Source organism: Serinus canaria, chromosome 3 (genome assembly GCF_022539315.1).
Source record: "Serinus canaria isolate serCan28SL12 chromosome 3, serCan2020, whole genome shotgun sequence".
Classification (NCBI taxonomy): Eukaryota; Metazoa; Chordata; class Aves; order Passeriformes; family Fringillidae; genus Serinus; species Serinus canaria.
The window spans coordinates 110,084,900-110,107,780 of NC_066316.1; the positions used below are offsets into that span (position 1 = coordinate 110,084,900).

At 47.6% G+C, this 22,881-nt stretch overlaps 1 protein-coding gene across 1 annotated transcript in view; it reads right to left on the bottom strand.

Moving 5' to 3' along the window:
* BLK (BLK proto-oncogene, Src family tyrosine kinase) overlaps positions 1-21,577 on the bottom strand; it is a 43,872-nt gene extending 22,295 nt beyond the window's left edge. The window contains exons 1-3 of the mRNA XM_050972698.1: positions 21,183-21,577; positions 3,374-3,476; positions 1,071-1,119 (exon numbers count right to left, since the gene is read on the bottom strand). Coding sequence (XP_050828655.1) covers positions 1,071-1,119; positions 3,374-3,475 — 151 coding nt within the window. The 5' untranslated portion in view covers position 3,476; positions 21,183-21,577. The remainder of the gene's footprint in view (positions 1-1,070; positions 1,120-3,373; positions 3,477-21,182) is intronic.
* Positions 21,578-22,881: the final 1,304 nt, after the last annotated feature.

A 22,881-nucleotide genomic window follows, 5' to 3' on the forward strand; every position in this document is an offset into this window, starting at 1 on the left:
GGGAGGTGGCAGAGCATGGCCACCTGGAAATGTGCCATGAAAACAATTCTGCAAAAGAAAACACAGTTTTTTTCTGGAAAAATTGCCTTTCCATGAAAACACACCCCAGATCACGTGGCTGAAGACATTCACCTCCCACAAATTTGATCTCCATAACAAAAGCCAAATCTGAAGGATATTTTGGTGTTGCAGGACTTCCTGTGTTTGGTCCATGGTGGGGACCCTCCATCACCATCCATGAGACCTAAGAAGACCTAACACTGTCATTCCACCCATCCCATTTATTCACCATCCCCCTTTTCTCTTCCCTCACACCATCTCCTCTAATCCTACCCTTTCATTCACATGAAGAACTTCCATGTTTTGCTAACTGCCCTCTTCCAAGCTTCCTCTGTTTTCCCCCCTCTTGTAATTATCTCTCTGTCTTTCTGCAGAATTTCTTTGACAAAAATACACATGAGCTGCTGCTGGAGGCTGGGCAGAGGGAGCTGAGGGCTCCCTGCTAAAAGGCAATAATCTCCAAACACCATCTGTGACCCACAGATAATTGCAGAGGTGGATGAAGCCAGCAGCCCGTCTCCAGGCAGGGGCTCTCTGCGTCCTTATTTTATTCTCTTCCCTTTCTTCTCCTTCTCTTTGTAGCCTCTCTGGGCTCTCTGATGCCAGCTATTTCCTCAGAAATTTTCAGCTGGCTGGATAAAGCATCCATGACTTGTCAAACTGCAGACAGGGCAGAGAAATCTCACACAGCTCCAGGCTCAGATCTGCCTTTGCTCCAGCAGTCATGGAATCACAGGATTGGAAGCGACCTTAAAGATCACCTGCTTCCAAAGGATAGGGAGTGCCTTTCCCTCTGGATTTCCTTGATGAGCAGGGGAAAATTGGCAGCTGCAATTTTCTTGGTGATGTAAACTGAGTTTTCTGAAGCACTCTGATAAACTCCCTGCCTGGCACTGCTGCAAATACAGAAACCACACTCCTGTGACACGATGGCTCATCCTCAAACCCTGACATCTGGGGACCACCACCCTGCAAAACCCCGTGGGGAGGCAAAGAAAACAGAGCCTTACCTTGTGCAGAGGCTTGGTTTAGATGAGGGCTGTTGATAACTTGTCTCCCCTGTGGTAGAAATAGAAAGGAAAAAGGAGATATTTATCACTTTGCTGTACTTCAGGAAGAGCTGATTTCAGCTTCACAGACAAGGGGGAGTCTGGTCCAGAGACCTCTGCAGTCAGTCAGTCAGCAGCCCCTGTGCCTGGCTCCACAGCTGTGATGGCTTTAGCACATTTTGCCATGAGGTGCTCATAGCTGTCTTCACAGAAAGCTGCAATAAGCCTTGGCTTCCCTCTGAGTTAAAGCAGAAATCTGCTGCCCCCTCATTTGGAGCCTGCTCTATCCAACCCCTGTCCACTGATGCCAGGTTTGGGAGCAGTGAGGGGTGAGAGATGAATGGTCCAATTGAGAAATGGCAATCGCAGAGTTGTTTGAAGCAGAAAACCAGAGATGTTGTCTGCCATAATTGTCCCAAGGATCATGGGTATATGATATCCTTTGCTCAAAAAAACAGAGGCAGTGACTGTAACAGCTAATTAATCAGAGAACTGTAGAAATCATAGAATATTCCATGGTCCTTTGTGGATATCCACTCACGATATCCTGTGATCCAATGATTCTATGATTCCTGAGATGGAAAAGGCCCACAAGGATTATTGATCCAGTTCTGGGCCCTGCACAGAGACCCCAAAAATCCCACCCTATGCTTTGGAACATTGTCCAAATGCCCCTGGAGCTCTGGCAGCCTTGGGAGATTCCCTGGGGACCTTGCTTAGTGCCCTACACCCTCTGGGGGAGGAATCTTTTCCCAATATCCAGCCTAAATGTCCTCTGACACAGCTCCAGCTGTTCCCTTGGGTCCTGTCACTGGTCACAGAGAGCAGAGATTGCAGCTGCCCCTCCACTGTCCCTCAGGAGGAAATTATAGACTGTGAAATTAAACAGCAACAAGTTACTGCAACTCATCTGGGCACAATTTTAAAATGCTTTCTTTGTTCCTTGTTTGGTTTGGTCCTGCTGCTGGAACTGGCAAATTGTCCACAAATCATTCCAAGTGAGCTGGGATGGAACCACCTTGTTTTGGGGCATAGCAGTTTGAAACCAGCCTTCAGCCACCTTGCAGTGCCTATGGTGGGTGTTTGACCACACTGGGTATTTTTATACACGTGCAAAAGTGGTGAAATACAGACACAGAAGTAAAAACACCTTGTGTTTTCTCCCTTTGACCCCAGCTTAGCAGCAGTGTGGGGTGGGAGAGCTGCTCATCTGCTGCCATTTCTCATTTAAGTGGAAGAAATTTGGATTTCCCCTGACATGTGAGAGCTGAGTGCCTGTGGCAAAAAACAACGAATGGCCAGTGATACTGTATTTATACTGATAGTGGCTCCTCTCCAGTGAGCTGGAGAGGATGAAATTTAGGAAAATAACATCTTCTTGGTCAATCTGACATCTGCTGTCAGGAAGACTGGACTGAATAGCCGTGGGAGAACTCAGAAATGAAAGTAAAGGAGTGAAAAACATCTCCAGCTGTCATAAAAAGCAATGATTTGCAATTCCTCCCCTCTCCCAGGGCTCGAGATGGTCTTCACACGAGAGCTGCACCTCGAGTTTCTCGTGTGCTGGCTGCTGGCAGGGGCAAGGAAAGACAAAACAGCTTCATGTCCTTTGGACAGCAACAGAGGCAAAGTGACTTACAAACTTTAAACAAGTTTGTCATTTGAGGTCTCCTAAATCCTTCCCCAGTTCCTTCCTGCTCCGTGTCCGTGCCAGCAGAGGCTGAGGGAATGCAAAGGGAGCAGCAGATGCCCAGCATTTCTGATTCTCAGCTCACCCCAGCACAGACTGGCTGCAGACCCTCTTCACTGAACCCGCTGAGGGCTCACAGTGGTGAAGTTTCCATTGTGGTTTGCAACTTTGAATCTTAGCCTGAATCTGACCCATCTTGCAAGTCAGCAACATCAGCTTGGGTTTCAAAGTGCTGATGAGAAGATATTTCAATACACTGTGTTTTAGGGGCTTGAAATATACAGAGGTTCCTCGGAGCCCTTCCCACCCCTGTGCAAAAGGGATCAGCTGGGAGGACCAGGTTTCCCAGAGAAGCTGTGGCTGTCCAGGTTGGAGATGGGGCTTGGAGCAACCAGGGATAGAGGAAGGTGTCCCTGCCCATGGCAGGGGGTAGAACTGGATGGTGGATTGGCTTTCAGGTTCTTTCCAACCCAAATAATTCTGTCATCCTGTGATTCTAAATATTGCCTGCATCACCCCAGACACACACTAAGCCATGGGGGGATCCAAAAAGGACTCAAAACTGCAGGCTTACCTTGGGTGGGGCAGGAGGAGGTTTGCCCTTGGTTTTTGGGTTGCCTCCAGAAGTGTGTTTCTCATTGGGCATCAGCTGATTTTTGCTGCCAAACAACCCCATCCTGGAAGGAAGAGCAGAAATTGTTTTTAATGGGACTGCTTTTGGGGAAAGGTGCAGGCGCTGAGAGACAAAGTCTTTGCATTCATGAGGAACAAGGTGGAGAAGATCAGAATGCAGGACGATGGGACAGCCAAGAGAGGAGTCAAAAGCCATCCTGTCTACAGTCCTCTGCTACCTTGGACCTTGAGAACCCCATGGTTTCTGTTCCCACATGACTCTGGTGTTTTACTTTGCAAATGAGGTTCAAACAGACACTACAAGTCACCAGAAAAAGAGGCTCAAATGACTGCTTTGGACATATCCCCTCTCCAACTCAGAGATCCCCATCTGATATCGAACATCCGGAGCTGGGTGATACTGCAGGGATGAAGATGGATTTATCAACAGCCCTGTGCTGAGCTGTTCAGCTGCACCAGGGCCTCAGGAGGGTCACACAGTCCCTGGCCCTAGAAGGAGTCACCTCAGGCAGCTCAGGGCTTTCTGCAGCTCCTGTCCCTCCCACACAGCAGGGGCAGCACGCGGATGTGGCCGCGCCATGCACGGAACCAGTTCTGCTGTTCCTCACCTTTCAGCAGCTCTGGCTCACACTTGGTTTGTCCAGAAAGCCACAGGACCTCTCTGACCCTTTGGAATGCTGTAAGAAGTTTAGGGATGTGGTGCAGCCTGCATCCATCCTGCCTGTAAAGTGTGGGCTGAGGGCCTGGCTCATCCATCTGCATCACGCTGGTACTTTTTGTTGTGCTCTGGGTCCTCCCAAAGTGTGGCTCTCCCAAAAATCATGGATTAGGTTTCCTTATACCCTGTGGATTTCTCAGATCTCCTGGACACCCCAAGGATCACTAGACACAAATTAATCAATTTTTTTTCCATGGATCATCATCTGGTCTGCATTAAGGTTTCCAAACTTGTGCTTGAGGACCGTTTGATTTTCATCCTAGAAATGTAATTTCAGCTCCTGTCTGGAATTCAAGTATAATGATGGGTCTGGGTAGCCAAAATGGCCAAACTCTTCTTGGAGCCTCAAAAATGAAGGAGTAGATGAAGCCAGCATTGCTGAAGTGCAACATCCAGTGCCAAAGTCTGCCCCACTCCTGCCTTGAACCAAAGGCCTTGGAAGGTGTGGGCTACATGCCCAAAACCCCCAAAAATTAAACCCTGAACACTCTGTGCAGAGACACATTGAATCCTACTCCTGCTAAAATACCTCGAGGTCTGCAGTGATCATGGAGGATCAGGGACCTCAGGTCCAGGAACATCCCCCAAATGTCAGTCTGGTACTGTCTTTTAGTAGTCAGATTCCAACCAGTGTGCTCAGAAAAGCTCCCAGCCAGCCAGATTCACAGGGAAAAATATTGCAGTAAAAGCAACTTTTTTTTTTTTTTTTTTTGCTTTCTAGCACAGATCTAATATTTCAAAATCTGGGACTCTAAAATGAGGTTTCTAATGGAGACACCACAATATTTTAAGTGTTGGTTTTTTGGGTTTTTTTTTTTAATGTCTTCACCCTTCTTCTTTATTTTTATTATTACTGATAAGGTGTGCAAAATAGAAGGAGCTGGTGAAATATTTCAGGAGAGCATGATACACACTTTCCCCCCCATCCAAAACTTTTTAATCTCTGAGATTTCCTTTGACCTGGGTCTACAGATGGCCCATCCATCTGTCCCCAGGCCTCAGCTCCGCTCCAGGCACTGACAGCACAGTTGGAGGGGGAGTTTCACCTATTAAATCAACCAGAGAAGTTCCTGCAGCAATTTCATTTTCATTTGGCAGCCTCCAGGTTGCACCCAGAGCTTGCTCTGCTTAGCAGAGCTGATGGTGCAACGGCACATGATTTATTAGGGGAACTTTTCCTGCTCTTCCACTCACAACTTTGTGACGGGATTTCAGATTCTAGATCTTGGGGTTTTTTGCCATGAGAGTGGCTGAAATTTTCTTTTTTTTCTTAGATTTTTTTCTTCCAGCAGCAGGGAAGAGCAAAGTATCATTTAAAGTCAAGGCTGGACGATGGATAAGTTCCAGCTATCACTCACTACCAACTGTGAAAGACAGAAAACCCACCTACAAGTTTGGCAGCGATTTGTTGTCCTTGTTACGGTCTCGCTGGAAAATCCTGGGATCTCTGATATACTCTGCTCCCAAATGAGAGATAATTCATGCAACTGCCATATTTTTGGCAGATTTATGGAATGTGAGATGCAGCACGGGTCACCAATTTGCTTTGACTGCCAGTCGTGTCACAAGGATGATCTTCTGGGAGGATTGACAGACCATCTACAGGATCATGGATGCTGCTTTTGGGGTTTTCAGTTGCTCTCAATGCCTGATGGCAACGAAAGATATTTTGGCCATCAAATATATCCTGCCACACACATCCTCCCTCTCCCCTTCCGCTCTCTGTCAGGCAATGCAGTTTGTCCAATCGTAAGGTACCCACATAGTTAATGGAATATAGAAAAAAAATAAATTACTATTATTATTATTATTATCATTATTATTATTTTTATTTTATTTTATTTTATTTTATTTTATTTTATTTTATTTTATTTTATTTTATTTTATTTTATTTTATTTTATTTTATTATGTTTACGATGGTTTGGGGGCCTGCAAAAGGGTATAAAATGCTGTTGGAGATTGGACCCTCTGGACCAACTGAACTTCCAAGAAGGAAGGCAGCTTCTGGATGGGTCTTCACCCTGGCAGGGTCACCTGCAGGGCATCCAGCCCAAAGGTGGGGAACTTTTGTGTGGGTGAGTAATAGCTCTCAGTTCTGGTCAGATACAGAGATAAACCCTAAAGTAGCTCCATGTGAATTCTGCAGGGCCAAAGATCTGTACATTTCTAGATGAACTCGCTTACATTGTAATGCTTTAGTCATAGACCAAATCTGAGAATAAGTGGAGTGAGCCACACTTAAATTTCTTTGAGCAGTTTAGAAAGCCAGGAGGTCTCATGGTTCAACAGGAGAAACTACCTGGTGACACTACAACCGCTCAAATAGATGATGGAGCTATTATGTAGCTATTCATTGGCAATATTTATTGTATCATCTATAAATCTAATCATAACCATCCACAACATCACCATGTCCTACTTCTCCCATGGGCCAAAAATCTTCTTTTAATTACTCTGGTACCCAGTGATGGCACTGGTGGGGCAGAATGGGAAAGGCCTGGAGGAACATCAACCTCAGCAAGTCCAGCCAGGGGCTTGGGGCCATCCCAGCTTCTCTGTCAGGGTTTGAGAGGAGTGGGGACCACAACTTGACCTGTGCACCCCTATGGGGACATTGCAGCCCTTTCTGCACCCTGCTGAGACTGGAAACACCTCTCTGCAGCCTTGCACAGGCTCAGCTTTGTCCCCATGCACGTGTCAGAGACACAGCCGTGCAAAAGCAGCTCAGAGAGGGGAACAGCACAGCCCACCTCGAGTCGAGCCTCCCACAAAGGTCACTCGCTCCCACCCACACACTGAAGGGGTTTGAACAGCTCTGGGGATGCACAGTCCCTACAAAATACACCAGTCCCACTCTCCCAGTTGCCTCCGACACCTTTGGCAGCCAACGCCACCATCCTTTGGGCCAGGAGGTGTTTTACAAATCCCAAAATAGCCCTGCAGACAAATGTTGCTGGATACAGAGAGCTGCTGGTTCCCATTTCACAGCTGGTGGAACCCTCGATTGGTAAAAAGTAATTTTATTTTCAAAAATAAAAGCAGCTGAGATGAGTGAGTGTCATAACAATGTGTTTTGCTTCTGATTAATGCTTTTAAAAATTATCTTCACAAGAAAAAACAAATGAGAAAAGCCATTTGGAGTAGTTTTCCCACCCTGTTTTTACTTTTTTTCCCAGTGGAAAGGAGTGCTGGGGAGAGCACAATAACTAAGGAAATCATAGAAATTTCCTTTTGTGAATTTAAAGCATTTCTCATCTAAAAATGTTGGTTTTATTTAATAACTAGGAGGTGAGAAACTTTTTTTCTTCAAGCTTCCAAAACAAGTTCTTTTTGAAGTGACCAAAAATCGAAGCAGAACAAGCAGAACAGAAAGTTTTAATGCAACACAAAGTTTTTTCCATATTGCACTTCATCAGAGAATGGAGTGATAGGATAGGGAGTAATGGGTTTAAATTGAAGGAGGGGAAATTTAGGTCTGATATAGGGAAGAAATTCTTCCCTGTGAGGGTGGGGAGGCCCTGGCACAGGGTGCCCAGAGAAGCTGTGTCTGTCCCATCCCTGGAAATGTCCAAGACCAGGCTGGACAGGGCTTGGAGCAACCTGGAATAGTGGAAGGTGTCCCTGCCTGTGGCAGGGGGAGGAATGGGATGGTCTTTAAGGTCCCTTCCCACCCAAACCATTCCAGGATTTTATGATTCTATATGCTTAAAAAATTTAGCAAAAAACAGTTTCAGGAACAGAACGATGGAATTCTTGGGGTGATCCTGTGCAGGTCCAGGAGCTGGACTTGATGGTCCTTACAGGCCCCTTCCAACTCAGGGTGTTCTACAATTTTATGAGTCTAGCTTAGCTGCTTCTAGGTCATGAGTAAAGAATATTAGATGTTCCTGGAAGAGCCAAGCTGAAGAAGCCAACAGACACCAGGACAGTGAGCTCTGTGGTGCAGCCAGCCCTGAATTTGTGGGACAGACGTGCAGGTCACAGGAACACTGGGTGTATGAGCAGAACCTCTGAAACTGGAGTTCATGTGGGTGCCCACGTTGGGGAATGATAGAATGCAATTTTAGCAGCCTTCACAGGGGTAGTTGAGGTGGCATTTTGGCTACAGAATGAGGTGGGTGCAGGTTCAAGCGTTTCTGCAGGAATGAGTCAAAGGGAGCTCTGTGAAGATCATAGAATGGCACAATATCCTAAGTTGGAAGGAAGCCACAAGGATCATCGATCCGGCTCCTGGCACTACCCAAGACATCCCAACAATCCCACCTTGTGCATCCCTGAGAGCATTGTCCAAACACTCCCAGAGCTCTGGCAGCCTTGGGGCTCTGACCATTCCCTGGGGAGTCTGGTCAGTGCCTGACCATCCTCTGGGGGAAGAACTTTCCTTAATATCCAACCTAAACTTCCCTGAACTCACCTTCACACCATTGCCTCAGGTTCTGTCATTTCAAATCTTTGCCCATCTCATTTTTACAGTGAGCAGCCCCTGCACCACCTACTGCCATTTGCTACTTTGCTCTACCAGGGCAGAAGAGATCTAAAGTAATTTCTGATGAGAATCCAGCACCTTCTGCAAGAGGGACGTGGAGGACACTGACAGGCAGCCTTGGGATTGCATGGGCAGGTGTAGGAAAGGAAACAAGACCAAACTGAGCAGAAAAGCAGAAGTCTTGGCTCACCATTTGCCTCGACCCCATGAAACTGCCATGGAAAAAGAGGTTAATACCCAAGTAAGCCAATAGAGTTTCACTCTGAGGGCAGCTCCAAAAAAAAAAAAAAAAAAAAAAACCAAAAAACCCCTAAGCCTACTGAAATCACAAAATGAGCTCTCTTTCCATCCAGATTCTGTGGTGGGTGCAACAAAGTGTTTTAACAGTTCAGCAAGATCAGATATTTTAATTCATTTTAAGACTTATGAATGTCTATTTTTTAAAGAACACATTTTAAAAAGAAAATGGATTCAAAAACCCTAAAGAAATTTCTTTGAAAATGCAGATCTAGCCTATTATGAAGGATTTTAAATGCTGGATTTCTTTTTGCAAGTACTTCCCTCTCCTGAAAGAACTGCTGAAATCAATTCACTTCAGATGCAATAATTTAAGTATTCCAGATTTGCATTTTTGCATCAGCAAGGAGCAAAAAAGTTCAGTAAAAAAATTTCCTCCAGTTCTCAGTGCATTCAACTCTCTTTCCCCTCAATAAAATAGCTCTTCAGAACATTTCCTGACCTGGCAACCTCAGATTGCTTTGTAAGACACAAAATTGAAGAATTACTGAAGATCTTGATGGATTAGCTCCTTAAATAAGAAGAAAGATTTGCTACTGAAGCAGTTTTTGTCATGACAATTTTCTACTTCTGCTGGGTTTCGGTCAAGTCCTTTTTAGCTCATATTTTGAAGTAATTTGCAGCTTCGTTGCTAAGAGGAGGTAAAAGACAACTCTGAACCAACGTGCTGTGCTATAAAGAGCACTGAAACCATGAGCAAGGTCTTTCTCAGAGGCAGAAGGTAGAGGCTACAGCCATCCTCTGTGACGTGGTGGCCAAAATCTGGCTGCCCCATCCCTGGAAGTGTTCAAGGCCAGGGTGGAGGGGTCTTGGGGCAGCCTGGGGTAGTGGAAGATGTCCCTTCCCATGGCTTAATGGTCCCCTCCAATCCAAACAAAACCATTCTGTGATTCCATGATTCCAGCACTGCAGGAAGTCCCTGTGAAGAGCAAGGAGAGCCCAGAGCAAGAAGCATCCTGGTTCTTGCTGGGGAGTGAAGCAGATGTGCCTTTTCCATGTTGCATCCTCACTGGAGAACTGGGAATATCCTACTGGCAGTGTTCAGACCCCATTCCAGTCCTGATCTTTGATGGCTACTGGGTTTTATTTGTGCAGTGAGGACTCTGTCAAACACTCTGGTCCATGCCAAAGGTCCTTGAAGGGAAGGTGAAGAACCCCCAGGAGCAGCCAGGCTCTCCCACTGAGGTGAGGTGCTGATGTTGGGGCTGATCCATCACAAAATCTCACACACCCAAAGAACCCCAAAGCAGCTGTAGCTGCCTTCTTCTCTTGGCCCCATCCTCCTCCTTCCCCACTCTAGTGCATCCCATCTCCCTGGCTTGAATTCTGTCTAGGCCCCAGACTTGAGCACAGCCAGTGTGGCCAAATTGCCTTGGAAATATCTGTTCCATGACAGCTCAGGGCAGATGAACAAATCCAGGAGCTTTGTGGTCCAGTGATTTATCCCTAAGTGAGGGGTACACATTTCAGGAAAGAGACTGAAGCCTGCTGGCTTATTTTTAGGATCTCCTGCTGCAATCCAAGCCATCTTTCCATTTCTATTAAAATTTATATCTGCCCTAAATCTACCATTTTTCTTAGGCCATGATTTGCAGGTGAAGCTGGCCCAAGCAAGCGAAACAAGCAGAAAATCCTTCTGTTCCAGGCCTTTCTGAAGAGCTGGGACAATATCTGGGAGAAGGCTGTGTGAGGCTGGGGGTCTGTGGGAGCGCACAGATTTCCAAAACCTTGAGTTTAAGCAGACACAGAAAGTCTTTTGACAGGGAATTAAAAAAAATAAAGAGAAGAAGATAATAAAAGCTTCTTGCTCATTCCAGAAGAAGAAAACAGCCTCCTGTTGCCAGAGTGGTCATTCCCTAATCAAAACATCTGTCTGGAGGAAAAATGGCTGCTTACATTGAGCTTTGCATCCCGCTGGAAGCCGACGGAGGCTCGGCTGGGCTGCAGGAGGCTGCGGGCCAGGAAACCAAGCCAGGGATCAGGGTCTTGGAGAGGGGAAAAGCAGGAGGGCAGACTGCTTATCCCACCTCCCCTCATGCTTCCCTCATGAGCTCAGCCCAGGCAGCAAGGTGGGATGTGTGCCGGGAGTGGCTCTGCAGGACTCAGGGGCAGTGGGATGCACTGGAGTTGGCAAGGAGGAGGGTGGGTCCAGGAGAATGAGGCACATCCCTCTGGATACCTGCAGCTGCTCTGGGATTCTTTAGGAGGGACAGATTTTATATGACAAAAACTGCACTGCCCAACAGCACTTCCTGCAGACCCTGGAATTTAAACCCAAATTTCAATTCAAACCTCTCTCTGCCCAGTGTTGGCGTGGGCCAAATTGTGGATGGGTCCTGGGTGAGCAGGGGCACAGCAGGGAGAAATCCCCTCTGCAGGCCACCCTTATCTGACATCCAAACCCTATGGAAGTGGGCACAGTCCATGGTCCCTTGGCCAGAATCCCTGATGTTCCATTCCATAGCATGTATAGGACACATCACAGGAATCTGTAGGGATGTAGTTCCTGGTCTCCCAGCCCTGAGAATATGAGGAGATGGATGGGTTCCACACCTTTGTGTGCGGCCACCCAAACTTCTGCCCTGGGAAAGGCCCTTCCTGGAGGCCCTACATCCCAGAGGATGACTTTTCCTAGGAAGAGAAAAACATTTTATAGGACCAGGAGGAGAAATGAACCTGGTGGCAGGCTGGTGCTCAGGAATTCCGCTCCTTGGATTGAGTCTCAGAGGGAATGATGCTCCCTCCCACCACACTCCGCTGAGGCAAAGGGCTATAGGGAAGGCTGTTCATCTCCATGAGATGAACATCTCCAATTCCCCATCTGAACACCTCCAGCTGCTTGTCAGGAATAGCAAAGGGATGCCAAAGCACTTCCCTACTCATCACAGCTCTGTCCAGCTCCTGTCAGCCTTCCCCACACATAAATCCTCTCTTCCCCTCCAGGCCCTGGGAGAACGGTGGGGGATGGGAGAGCCAGGATGTGCACACCTGGCACTTCTTTGTCCTCCCCTCTTTTGCAGCAGACAGAGGGAACAACATCCCTGCAAACCATCCCTCGGTGCCAGATCCAGCAGGAGCTGGGAAGTGCCTCCATCATCTCTTGAACCCACAGATTGTGGGGAGCGAAAATAAGGCAAGGAGGGATGGGAGGGTGGATGAAGACAGAGAAAAACCTGCGTTGCCTCTCCCCACCCTCAGGGGAACGTGGATGGGGGTGGGATGTTCCTGACTTGCCTGCTTCCCACGCTGCTGCTCCTGGGGACACGATCCGAGGACGCGCGAGCTGCTGGTCGGACCCATGACAGATGCTCCATGGGGCTGAAGGCCCTTCCCAAATTTTTCTTTCCGAGGCCTCTGGCTTCCACCACATCCACACCATCCATGAGACCAACAGCTTTACACCCCTGGACCGCAGGAGCAGCCTGGTTTTGCAAATGCTTTTAATGGGATTTCTTTTTTTAATCAGGTCTTTGTGTCAGAACTGACTCTTTTCTCCCCCCCTAAGGATTCTTTGCTCTATTTTGCTTATAAAAATGATCACCTGGGAGGGGGTGGGAGTTGCGCTTCCCAGACAACCTGGCCAATGAAAATAAAAATGAGGGAGACAAGAAACACAAAGAGAATCCAGACACAAACCCCAGCAAATGCCACAGGCTATTAACAGCTGTCATTAAAAGCAGTGAAAATGAATGTCAATGGATTGTACTTCCACTATGCAAACCACCAAATTTTAGGAAACAACCCAACAAACTGGCTTTGCAATGATCTTTCCTTTCTGTCACTAAAAAAAGACCTTTTACTGATGAAACGCATCTTGTTCCAGCCAGCTCCATCCCTCTATGAACCTACTCGACCATAGCAGCGTGGTCTAACGAATTAAGACCTGGTCAGAGACTTGTGGGTGGCTCTGAGGAAGTGACTTTCTCACTTTGCCTCAGCATGTTCAATTGAGAGACTGAAGCTCTGTCCTGGGAGATAAATGTTGTATAAGAAGCAGGATTTGTTTCTACAGAGGCTTCCCATGGTGGATGCGTAATGTTGGCTCGTCTGTGGTGTTGTCAGTGTATTTTTTTAAGCTGTTGCAAACACAAGGCCCCCAAAAACCACCATGTACACCTCTGTGGGTAATTACATGGCGTCATCTTTGCGTTGTAAGAGGCAGCAGGGAGGAAAATGACACTTGGTCTGAGCCAGCTGGAGGCTGTGATGACCTCGCATCGTTTACACTTCAGCTGCCCCCACTGAGCAGGACAAACACGAGCCAACATCTGCCGGGAGTGATGCACAAGCTAAAGGTCACCCCACGCTGCTGATGCTGTTTACAGGAGCAAAAGCTTCACGGGGCAGATCTGAGCTGAGGTCATGGCAGAAGACCTTTACCAGCCCCAGGACACAAGGACAACAAGAGGGTGGCTGAGGACACCATGATGTGTGAGGTGGGGGAGCTGCTCCAGGGTGCAGGTGGCTGGTGCCCCCTCTGGAAACATGGGATGGGAATCAGCCTTGGCTGTGCAGCTGTGCTCCTGACAAAGGAAGACAACCCCATGGAGGGCTGCAAGGATGTCTGGGCCATACACAGGGGTCTGCAGGTCCTTGGGGGTCACACTGGGTCCATCACCCCGGAGGGTCAGCATAGAATCTCAGAATCCCTAAATCCCAGAATCCCAGAATAGTTTGGGATTGGAAGGGGCCTCTGGAGATCACCCAGTCCATCCCTCTTGCTAAGGCAGGATCACCTATAACAGATGACACAGGAACACGACCAGGTGGGTTTGGAATGTGTCCAAAGAAGAAATTCCTCTCCCTCCCTGGGCAGCTGTTTCAGTGCTCTGACACCCTCCACATCAAGAATTGTGTCATCATGGTTGAGGTGGAACTTCTTGTGGTTTATTTTATGTCCATTTCTGCTCATCCTCCGGCTAGGCACCCCTGGAAAGAGCCTGCAGCATCCTCTGACAGGCTCCAAGCCTGGGTGACACTGAAGACAACCAGGACAGACACCCAGCCCAGCAGGCCTCAGCCAGGTGTGCCTGCTCTGAGAGACACAGAAATGAGGAAGCCCTTGCAGATTTGCCAAACTTCCCCCTTGCCAATTCCCATTTTCCCTTCCCAGTTCTCTTCCAGCTAAGGGCAGGGGATGGAGGTAGAACTCCCCAGGTTTGGGGCTGGGAAAGAAAAAAGCAGTGTCAGGTTAGGGGGAGTGCTCTGAGCTTTAGGACGGGCCCTCAGCCTTTGATGGGTGACCTCTCTTTGCTAAATGAGCTTCACTTCCTATCCCTATGAAAAGGGAAGTTGCTCTTTTAGAGAGCTGCTGTCGTCCACCGCCGAGGTGGGAAGGAGGAGCTACCACGAGGTGCAGCAAAGGCTGAGCACCAGTGTAGTGTCTGCCAAGTCATCCAGGGAGCAGGGTGACAGCGTGGCAGCTCCAGACAGAAACCTGCTTCTGCTCTGACACACATTCCCACTGCTGACAGCGGGGAAACCCAGCAGCTGCAGCCGCCTGCTGCACGGGCTCTCCCAGTGATGGCCGCAGGTCAAGCAGCTCAAAAGCAGGAATGAAAAATAAAAAGGATTGGATGTGCTGTGGTTTGCCCTACTGCATCCCAGGGAGTTCTTTCTGGTATCTAAGGTATCCTGTGTGTCACCTGGAGCACATCCCTTCAGCCTTGGGCCTCCTCTGTTATTTCCAGCCTGGGATCTCATAGCCACGAGATGGAGCTTCTGGAATCCAGAAGCACAGACAATTTGTTTCCTCAGCCCAGGGATGTCCTCTGAAAGCAGCTGGAGGGGGAGCCCTGAGAAAGCTTGTGAAAAAGGGCATTAAAAAGGGAAAAAGTTTCTCATTTGCAGCTCCCAGTCACTCCGGATGGGCTCCATCTGTCCCTGTTGCCCCGACCTGAAAGCACAGGCTGTGATCTCACCCAGCCAAGCCGGGTCTTTCTGGTGGTGGCTTCCACCCTGTTTTCATATGTCAGCCCCCAGATGTTCTCCAGTGTCTCTGCAGGCCCTGACACGAGTATGAAATCATGGAATTATAGAATCACAAAACAGTTTGGGTTGGAAGGGACCTTAAAGATCATCCAGTGCCACCCCCTGCCATGGGCAGGGACAACTTCCACCATCCCAGGTTGCTCCCAGCCCTGTCCAACCTGGCCTTGGACACTTCCAGGGATCCAGGGGCAGCCACAGCTTCTCTGGGCACCCTGTGCCAGGGCCTCACCACCCTCACAGGGAAGAATTTCTCCCTAATATCCAATCTAAACCTACTCTCTGTCAGTTTGAAGCCATTCCTGGGAAAGCCTTCCTGCAGATGACCCCAAAGCCCACCAGGATGACCCCACAGCCAGACTTTGCAATGGTGGCCCCTGCATGGCCTCCTTGTCCAGCAGTGCCCATCCCCCGGCATTTTTTCCATTTCACACTGAACCAAAGGCATTCTTGTTGGGATTTCTGCTACAGAAGCATCTCCAGCTTTGAACTGAGCCCACTGAGAGGATGGAGGTTCCTCTGCTTTCCCAGTTGGCCCCCAGGACTTCTTCCCCATTCTGCTGCTGCAAAAGCTGGGTAGCTCATTTCCTTTAGACTTTGTTTTCATGGCCTGGCCAAGATTTTCTCTTCCCTTTTGGGAATGAGTAGTCTCCTTTACCATCAGAACCTCCCTGTTCCCACTCATCCAGCAGATGAACAGCTTCTTTACAGTGTCCTGCTGCTCTTGGAAGACGCTGATGTGTTACAACCAACCCACCAGACTCCATTTTGAGAGTTCATTTTCGGAGCTCTCCGAGGACTTTTTGAAGGCTGAGGCAGCATCTCAGCTACTAAAACAGGCAATATTGGGGTTCCTCCCCCTCTTAAAAATTTGGTGGCTGCATCCAAACCCCTGGTGATCCTCATTCTACAGGAGCTGTGCTGGCTCCTGGATTAGATTTATCCATGTATGTTTATTATGTTTATTTAAAGTCTATCCTGATTTCGCTAGCCCTCCTGTTGGATCTGTACTTTGCAAGGCTATCCCTTTTTCCCTGTTTTGAAGGAAAACAGAGGATTTTCCCTGATCCCATCCCTGTGTTTGGGATAACACTCAGACACAGGCACCAGGTACCCCTCACCATCCCGAGTGCAGGGTGAAGATGGTCTCCCTCTTGTTTCACTACCACTATTTATTATTAAATCCCATTGGTTTTGCAGGGATATCTCCAGGGTCTGGGATGAGAATTCTGTTTTTGCTTGATGGTAACTGGGAGATGTTCTGCTAGTAACTGCCATGAAGAGATTTTGTCTGGATCCCGTGAGGAAAAGTCTTTTTGGACAGAGAAAGTGACTCCTGCCTAGACCAGTCCTCCCTGCCAAGCTTGTGCTACACTCACAGCATGACTATTCTTGACTATACTTGCAGCAGCCAAGACCTTGTCTCAATATTATTTCCTTTCTGATGCTCATAAAGAAAGAAGGAACCCATTACTTTTTAATCCCTTACCCAAAATTAGAAGATTAACTCGATTTTCAGAATTAAAATAATATCAAAAATTCTTAATGATGCTCGAAGGAGACAGAAATGTGACAGAACAAAGCCAAACCTCACAACCAGATTTGTTACAGAAAGTCATTATTTATGGCACTAAATTGATGGGGCTGATCCACTCTCAGGTTACCTCACATTTGATCTGGCCTGAATTTATTTCCTCAGAGCTGGAAGAAATCTTATTTCCTAAAGTTTCTTGCTTTGCCAGTGCCCATCCTCAGCCTGGCAACAGCAGTACTGCACTAAAACAACCAGGATTTCTTCTCACCTGGTTAGGACCAGTCTTGTACAGAGTCCCACATTCACAATTCCTTTCCACTCACAGAAATTATTCCTTGGCAGACCACTCAGTGACTTTTAGAATGCTTTTTCCAACTTTTTCGCCACAACTTTCAGGGAAAAAAAAGCATTCCATGGGAAATCACCACCTCTCAATAGGTTCTGTCACACAAACACCACGAATATTGGCACCTTTCACTGGAAAAAAAGAATAATAATTGTGCAAGTCTGCCGCATTAATGTCTCAAGCAGCTGTGCTCTTCTTCCTCTGCTTCTAAAATGGTCAAGGCCAAATATGCAAGAGACAGCCAGGAAAAAAAGTTGAGATAAAAGTCAGTTTAAAGCTTTTCTATCAATTTCTCTGCCTGCTTAGATTGGCATCACTTCTCCCTCTTTCCATCGTGCATTACAGGTGACGCCTTGATTTTTCCACAGGTCGAATTTAACGTCTATTCAAAGCCTACTCTTCAATCATCATCCTCCCACAGACACATTTTGAGAGGTTCTGCCCCAAATTTTATGGTCCCGAGTTGTTCACGTAACCCTGGATGTCACCAAGGCTCAGGTGTTGGGCAAGGAGCTGTCTGGGCTGAAAAAAGTCTGGCAGTTCCTCTGCACCAGGCATTTTGCTACAGTTTTTCTTTCCCACCCCAGGTTTCATGGAGAAGAGAGACCTTCCATAAATGAGAAAATAGAAAATACCATCCTGTAGTAAATTGGGACCATGGGGACCTGGGCATGGGGCCAAGCACCTCTTTTCCCTCTTGGCTGTAAGGTTCCTTTATCAAGTGACAAAGAGTTTTTCACCCAGCCTTCATCCACCAAAATCATTCCTGATTCTGCCATCACCAAGGCAGAGCAGACATCCTGGACACTGAGTAGTTTTTCATTTTTCTCCACTCGTTAAGTAGCAAAGAATTAATTTGTGAGCCATGTGTTTATTATTTCTGCTGGTCTCCTACGTGCCTGACACACCAGGACCCCAGGGGTGCTGCTCACTGCTTTTTGATCAGCAACACATTCCACGGCTTCCAGAGGAGCAGAAATGGTCAGTGAGGTTGGGTCAAATTTGGAAAACCATTTTACAAGTATGTAAGTAAATAAATAAAGAGGGGGAAATGCACAGGGATGATTTTGAAAAGCACATTTCAGTTCAGAAGCCACGTGTATTCCACAGGGCGGCAGAAATGTAGGACTGGCACCACGAAGGTCAATAATCTCAGAAAACTCCTAATTTGCACTTCAGAACTTTCAGTGATGGAAATTCCCACTGCATCCTATCAGTCTATCCCAGCCCTCCAATTCTCATAGCCCTAAAATGACTTCTTAAGGACCACCACTAATTTCCTTCACTGAAATACTCACGACTGCCTGTCCTGCCCATGGTGGATGTCCCACCCCTGGAAGTGTCCAAGACCAGGTAGGACATGGCTTGGAAAAGCCTGGGATGGTAGAAGGTGTTCCTGCCCATGACAGGGAGTTGAAATGAGCTGACTCTTAAGGTCCCTTTCCAACACAAACCACTCCATGATTCCATGGTGGACTGCAAGTTTATTCCCTCCCTCTTTGCTGTGTCTCCAGCAAATGAAGCAGCATCATTTCTTGCAGTAATTCCAGACAGTTCACACTTCCCACACCTTTGCTCAACTGTGTCCCTCTCCTTCAGGCATTTATCACTGGGTTTGGAAGTTTGAATAGGCAAGGTCTCAACATTTTTGAAATTAAAACTGACCAGCATTGACAAAGACAAAATTGCTCTGTAAAACCACAGGAACATTGTTCTCCTGCTCAGCTGCAACTTCTTATTGGAAAAAATTATAATTGAAACCCTTTTTTTACTTCAACACAAAGAGCAGCTGTGGTTTGAGCTTGTTTTTTGGTGGTGGAGGAGATATTTTTGGCTGGATATTGTGATGGATTTAAACCTGGTACGGAAAACAGACTGACCTGTGAGAAGGAAATGTCTTGTCCAGCATGAAATATTGGAATTCTGGTTTACATTCCTATTTATGTTTAAGCAAGAACCGTGACCCTGCACAGCCTGTTTTGTGATGTCCAGTGGTGCAACTGCTCCTTCCATAAGCAGCGTCAGGACCCTGGGGCTGTAATTTGTTTCCAAGACCTCTGCAAGGGGGAATTTCATCCTTTTTTACCCCCCCAGCTACTTCTAATCTTACAATGTGGAGTCAGCCTAATGAAAAAAGCTGACTTGCACCACATGGAATTAAGACATGGATGGAAACTTTGGGGCTGGTGAGGATTCCAGCAGGATTTAGCCCCAGGTGCCCTGAAAGATTTTTCTGTGTGTGATAGAACCCCTGCAGGAGATGATTGGCTACAGGGGAACTCACCCGCATGGAGGCAATGCTTGGGTGCCTCCAGAGGCTCGTGAACCGTGGAGGAGCAGTGAGGAAACTCCTTTTTTTAACACAGATGGAATGGAAAGAATGAGGGGAAGAAGGACGGCAAATAATGATGAAGAAACAGCATGCCCAGGAGATCCTACTCTGCTCAGCACATCCCTGTGGTCCCTGTGAAATCCATCTATGTGACTCCCTCCTTTCCACACCTGCTTTAGATGACAAAAAACCTGGGCTGTTTCTGAAAGTATCCTCAAGGTCATTTTTGGATGCTGATATGCCCATCAATGTGCCACAGAGAATTAAAGGTTGAAATACGGGTCAGGAAGAAAGCCACTAAGCAGAAATAAAGGAGCTGATATCTGTGTTTGAAAGGGACACTCAGCCCAAATTATGAGGGAAAAGGATGCCCATCCTGGGATATTGTGGGTTCAGTTATGAGGAGGTGGGAGCATACCATCTAAGCTGAAAGCCTGGGGTATAACAGCATCCCAGAACACCCCACGCTGATTAAACCAAACATGGGAATTCATTGGAAAAGAAGATGATGAATAATCAGCAACACTTTTGCAAAATTCTCACTTAAATATGCCTTGGGTGTTTTCTCCTCCACCAGAAAAATTCAGGGTTGGACTTTGCAATCCTCAAGGGGCAGCAATAGCCCTGTATTGGCAGAACAAAACAAGAATGGGCCAGAAGGGTTTTTTCACTGACTTTTGGGTACCAATACAATGAAAAGGCTGCAGAAGGTCTGGGAGAAGAAAGCAGAATATGAAAGAGAAACCACAAGCTCTGCAGCCCCCAAATCTTCTGATAAAAATGACTTAAACCTTGACAGAATGACTGACTGAGCATATTAATGAGGGTGCCGGGGCTGCCCTGCAGCTGTCCTTTTCTTATTCCTCATTTCCATCTGCCTTCTCCATCTCCAGCGCATCCCCGAGCAGGGACCATGTGCATGTGCTCTGCATGCAGCAGGAAGACTCACTGCTGGCAGTGCCCTGGTTTTGCACTGTTAAAGATTCATAATCAATTAAATATCGGAGCAGCCCATCATGAGAGGCAAGAAATAGCCCCAAATCATGGATGGGGTAACTAAAACACTTTGAAGAGCATTCAGTGGGACATCATTGGCCACAAAGCCCTGAGGAAACACCTGAGGAGGACTGAGATGCAAATACCTCACAACACAGCAAGAGCTATTCCCTCCCAAAATTGCCCCAGCAAGCACAGATATCCTGAAATATCCATGTTTCAAATTAGAGCTCCACAATTTTGAGCCTGACCTAAATTTAAATCAGGAATGGAAGTCATAGGCTCAGTGCAGATCCTGGGAAGTGACCAGGGTAGAAGCAGCAAGTCCACTCTTCCTACAGGTCCGCTGGAGATTTCCAGCTTTGCCAGAAGATTTGTCTACAACCACCATAAACTTTGCAGTGGGTTTACCATCTTTAGTGGAGGAGCTGGTGAAAACAAAATATTGCATCCAGTGAGACCATTTAAACCATCTGTGGGGTGGAAGAAAGGAAAAACTCTCAAAAATCCCAAATGTGCATCTCCTCAAATGGGGAATTTAAGATTTGACCCTTCCCCACACTGTCTGCAGCACCCAAAGGTTGCTGTGTTGGAAGCTGAGTACCCAAATTGCCACCTCCCCTCAACTTCAGAACGGGGTCCCTGATTTCACCTTCTCCTGCCACTTTCATTTCCAAGAAATTCAGTTGGATGAAACTCATTCACTCCTGGCTGCCATCTACTTTCACTATTTTTAAGAGGATGAAGGTTGTCCTGTGCCTGAGAGAGAACCCACTGGGTGAGTGTCTGACTTGGAGTATCAGTTCCACCTCAGAGCATTCCCAATTCCAGCACTGGGAAGCTGCCAGAAGGAAAGACTGACACACCCTCTATCCTGGTCCGCAGCAGAAGCTTGGCTCACTGGACATCCCACCCTAAAGGCTTTAATAATCACTGGTCCATGGATGAGCCAAACCTTTATATACCTGAAGGGAATATGCCCAGTGGAGCAACAAACAACAAACAGGCAGCAGGAAGGAAGGAAAACTGCTGGAAAAATCATTTGCACTTACCTTGAGAGTCCTGTGTTCAGATTAAATCATATCCCACTTGATCTTAGCTGTCCACCAGAGTTGAAAAACCCCTTCCAGATCATCAGCTTGGGACCATCAGTTCCTTCTGATGAGTTTCAATCCTTGGAGCATGCAGAAAGAGAAAACCCCAATTCTCCTTGTTGCCGTGTGTTGAGTTGCTGTTGGTGGTTTCCTGTTGCCAACAGCTGAATGACAAATGGAGCTGGTTTGTTACACTTAGAGCAGTGGAGGGCTGGCAGTGCGACCACACTTCTCACAGCCTGATAATATTAGAAGGGGATCTACTTTAGAAGAACCCACAAAGACTGCTCAGGCTGTAAGAAGACCAGTCCTGCTGCAAACAGGGCCATGAACTGCCCTCATTCAGGCTGGGGTGATGTGAAAGTCAACCCCTGGAGCCTCAGGGTATAAAGCTGGCCTGAAAATGGGAGGAGAAATATGGGTCTGAGGTTGTGTAAATTGGCCCATTCACAGCTCAGAGCAGTCTGAGCCAATAGAAGGGGTGGGGTTATTTATTGCACTTGACTTTCAGAGAGCTTATCACCAGTCAGGTTCGTGTCTGAGAAGTTTCTTTTTTTGTAATCAGCTGGGTTACGGGGCTGTAACCTCATTCACTTTCCATTTGAGGTTCTGTTTCTGCTTCAGATCTCACCTAAAGAGACAGGTCATGTTCTTCCTCCTTTTTTCAACAAGTACAAGACAGCTGATGCCATTTGGGGCGCAGGGGGAAGAGCAAGGAGACAGCTGACTGCACATCCTGGTATCTCTCTATTGCTGGACTGAGAGATTTTGTGAGATCTGCCTTCCCTCTGTTTTGTGCCATTAACTGTTTGTGGTATTGCACAAGGCTCTGCCTGTGCTGAGCACCCAGAGCACATCTGGAGCTGCTGTGGGTGAGGCCCAGCTCAAATCTCACTGTTCTTGGGCATTTCAGTGCCTTCCATTCCCAAGGAGAGTGCCAGAGAATCACAGAATGCTTTGGGTGGGAATAGAAAATAAAGATCATCATGTTTTACCATGTCATGGCCAGGGAAAGCTTCCACTGTCCCAGGGTGCTCCAAGCCCTGTCCAACCTGGCCTTGGACACTTCCAGGGATGCAGGGGCAGCCACAGCTTCTCTGGGCACCCTGTGCCAAGGCCTCCCCATCCTCACAGCCAAGAATTCCTTTCATCTATCCCTGTCCTCTGGCAGTGGGAAGCCATTCCCTGTGTCCTGTCCCTCCATCCCTTGTCCCCAGTCCCTCTCCAGCTCTCCTGGAGCCCCTTTAGGCTCTGACAGGGGCTCTGAGCTCTCCTTGGAGCCTTCTCTTCTCCAGGTGAGCACCCCCAGCTCTCCCAGCCTGGCTCCAGAGCAGAGGGGCTCCAGCCCTTGGAGCAGCTCCATGGCCTCCTCTGGAATCACTCCAGCAGCTCCAGCCCATTCCTGTTTTTACCATGCAATGCTGTGAAGCTCCATCATCCCCATTTCCACCCTCATCCCCAGGGATCCAGACCCACCAACTCATCTGAAGGCCAGGAAGATGTTGAGCATCACCTCCTGATCCTGCTGGGTTCTGGATAAAGCCCCTGCACGTTGAGACAAGGAGAAGGGAAAACCAGACAGAGCCCCACGAAACAGGACAAGAGGGACCCTGTCTGAGACTGGCTGAGCAATGGGAGGTTTATCAGCTTTATTTGA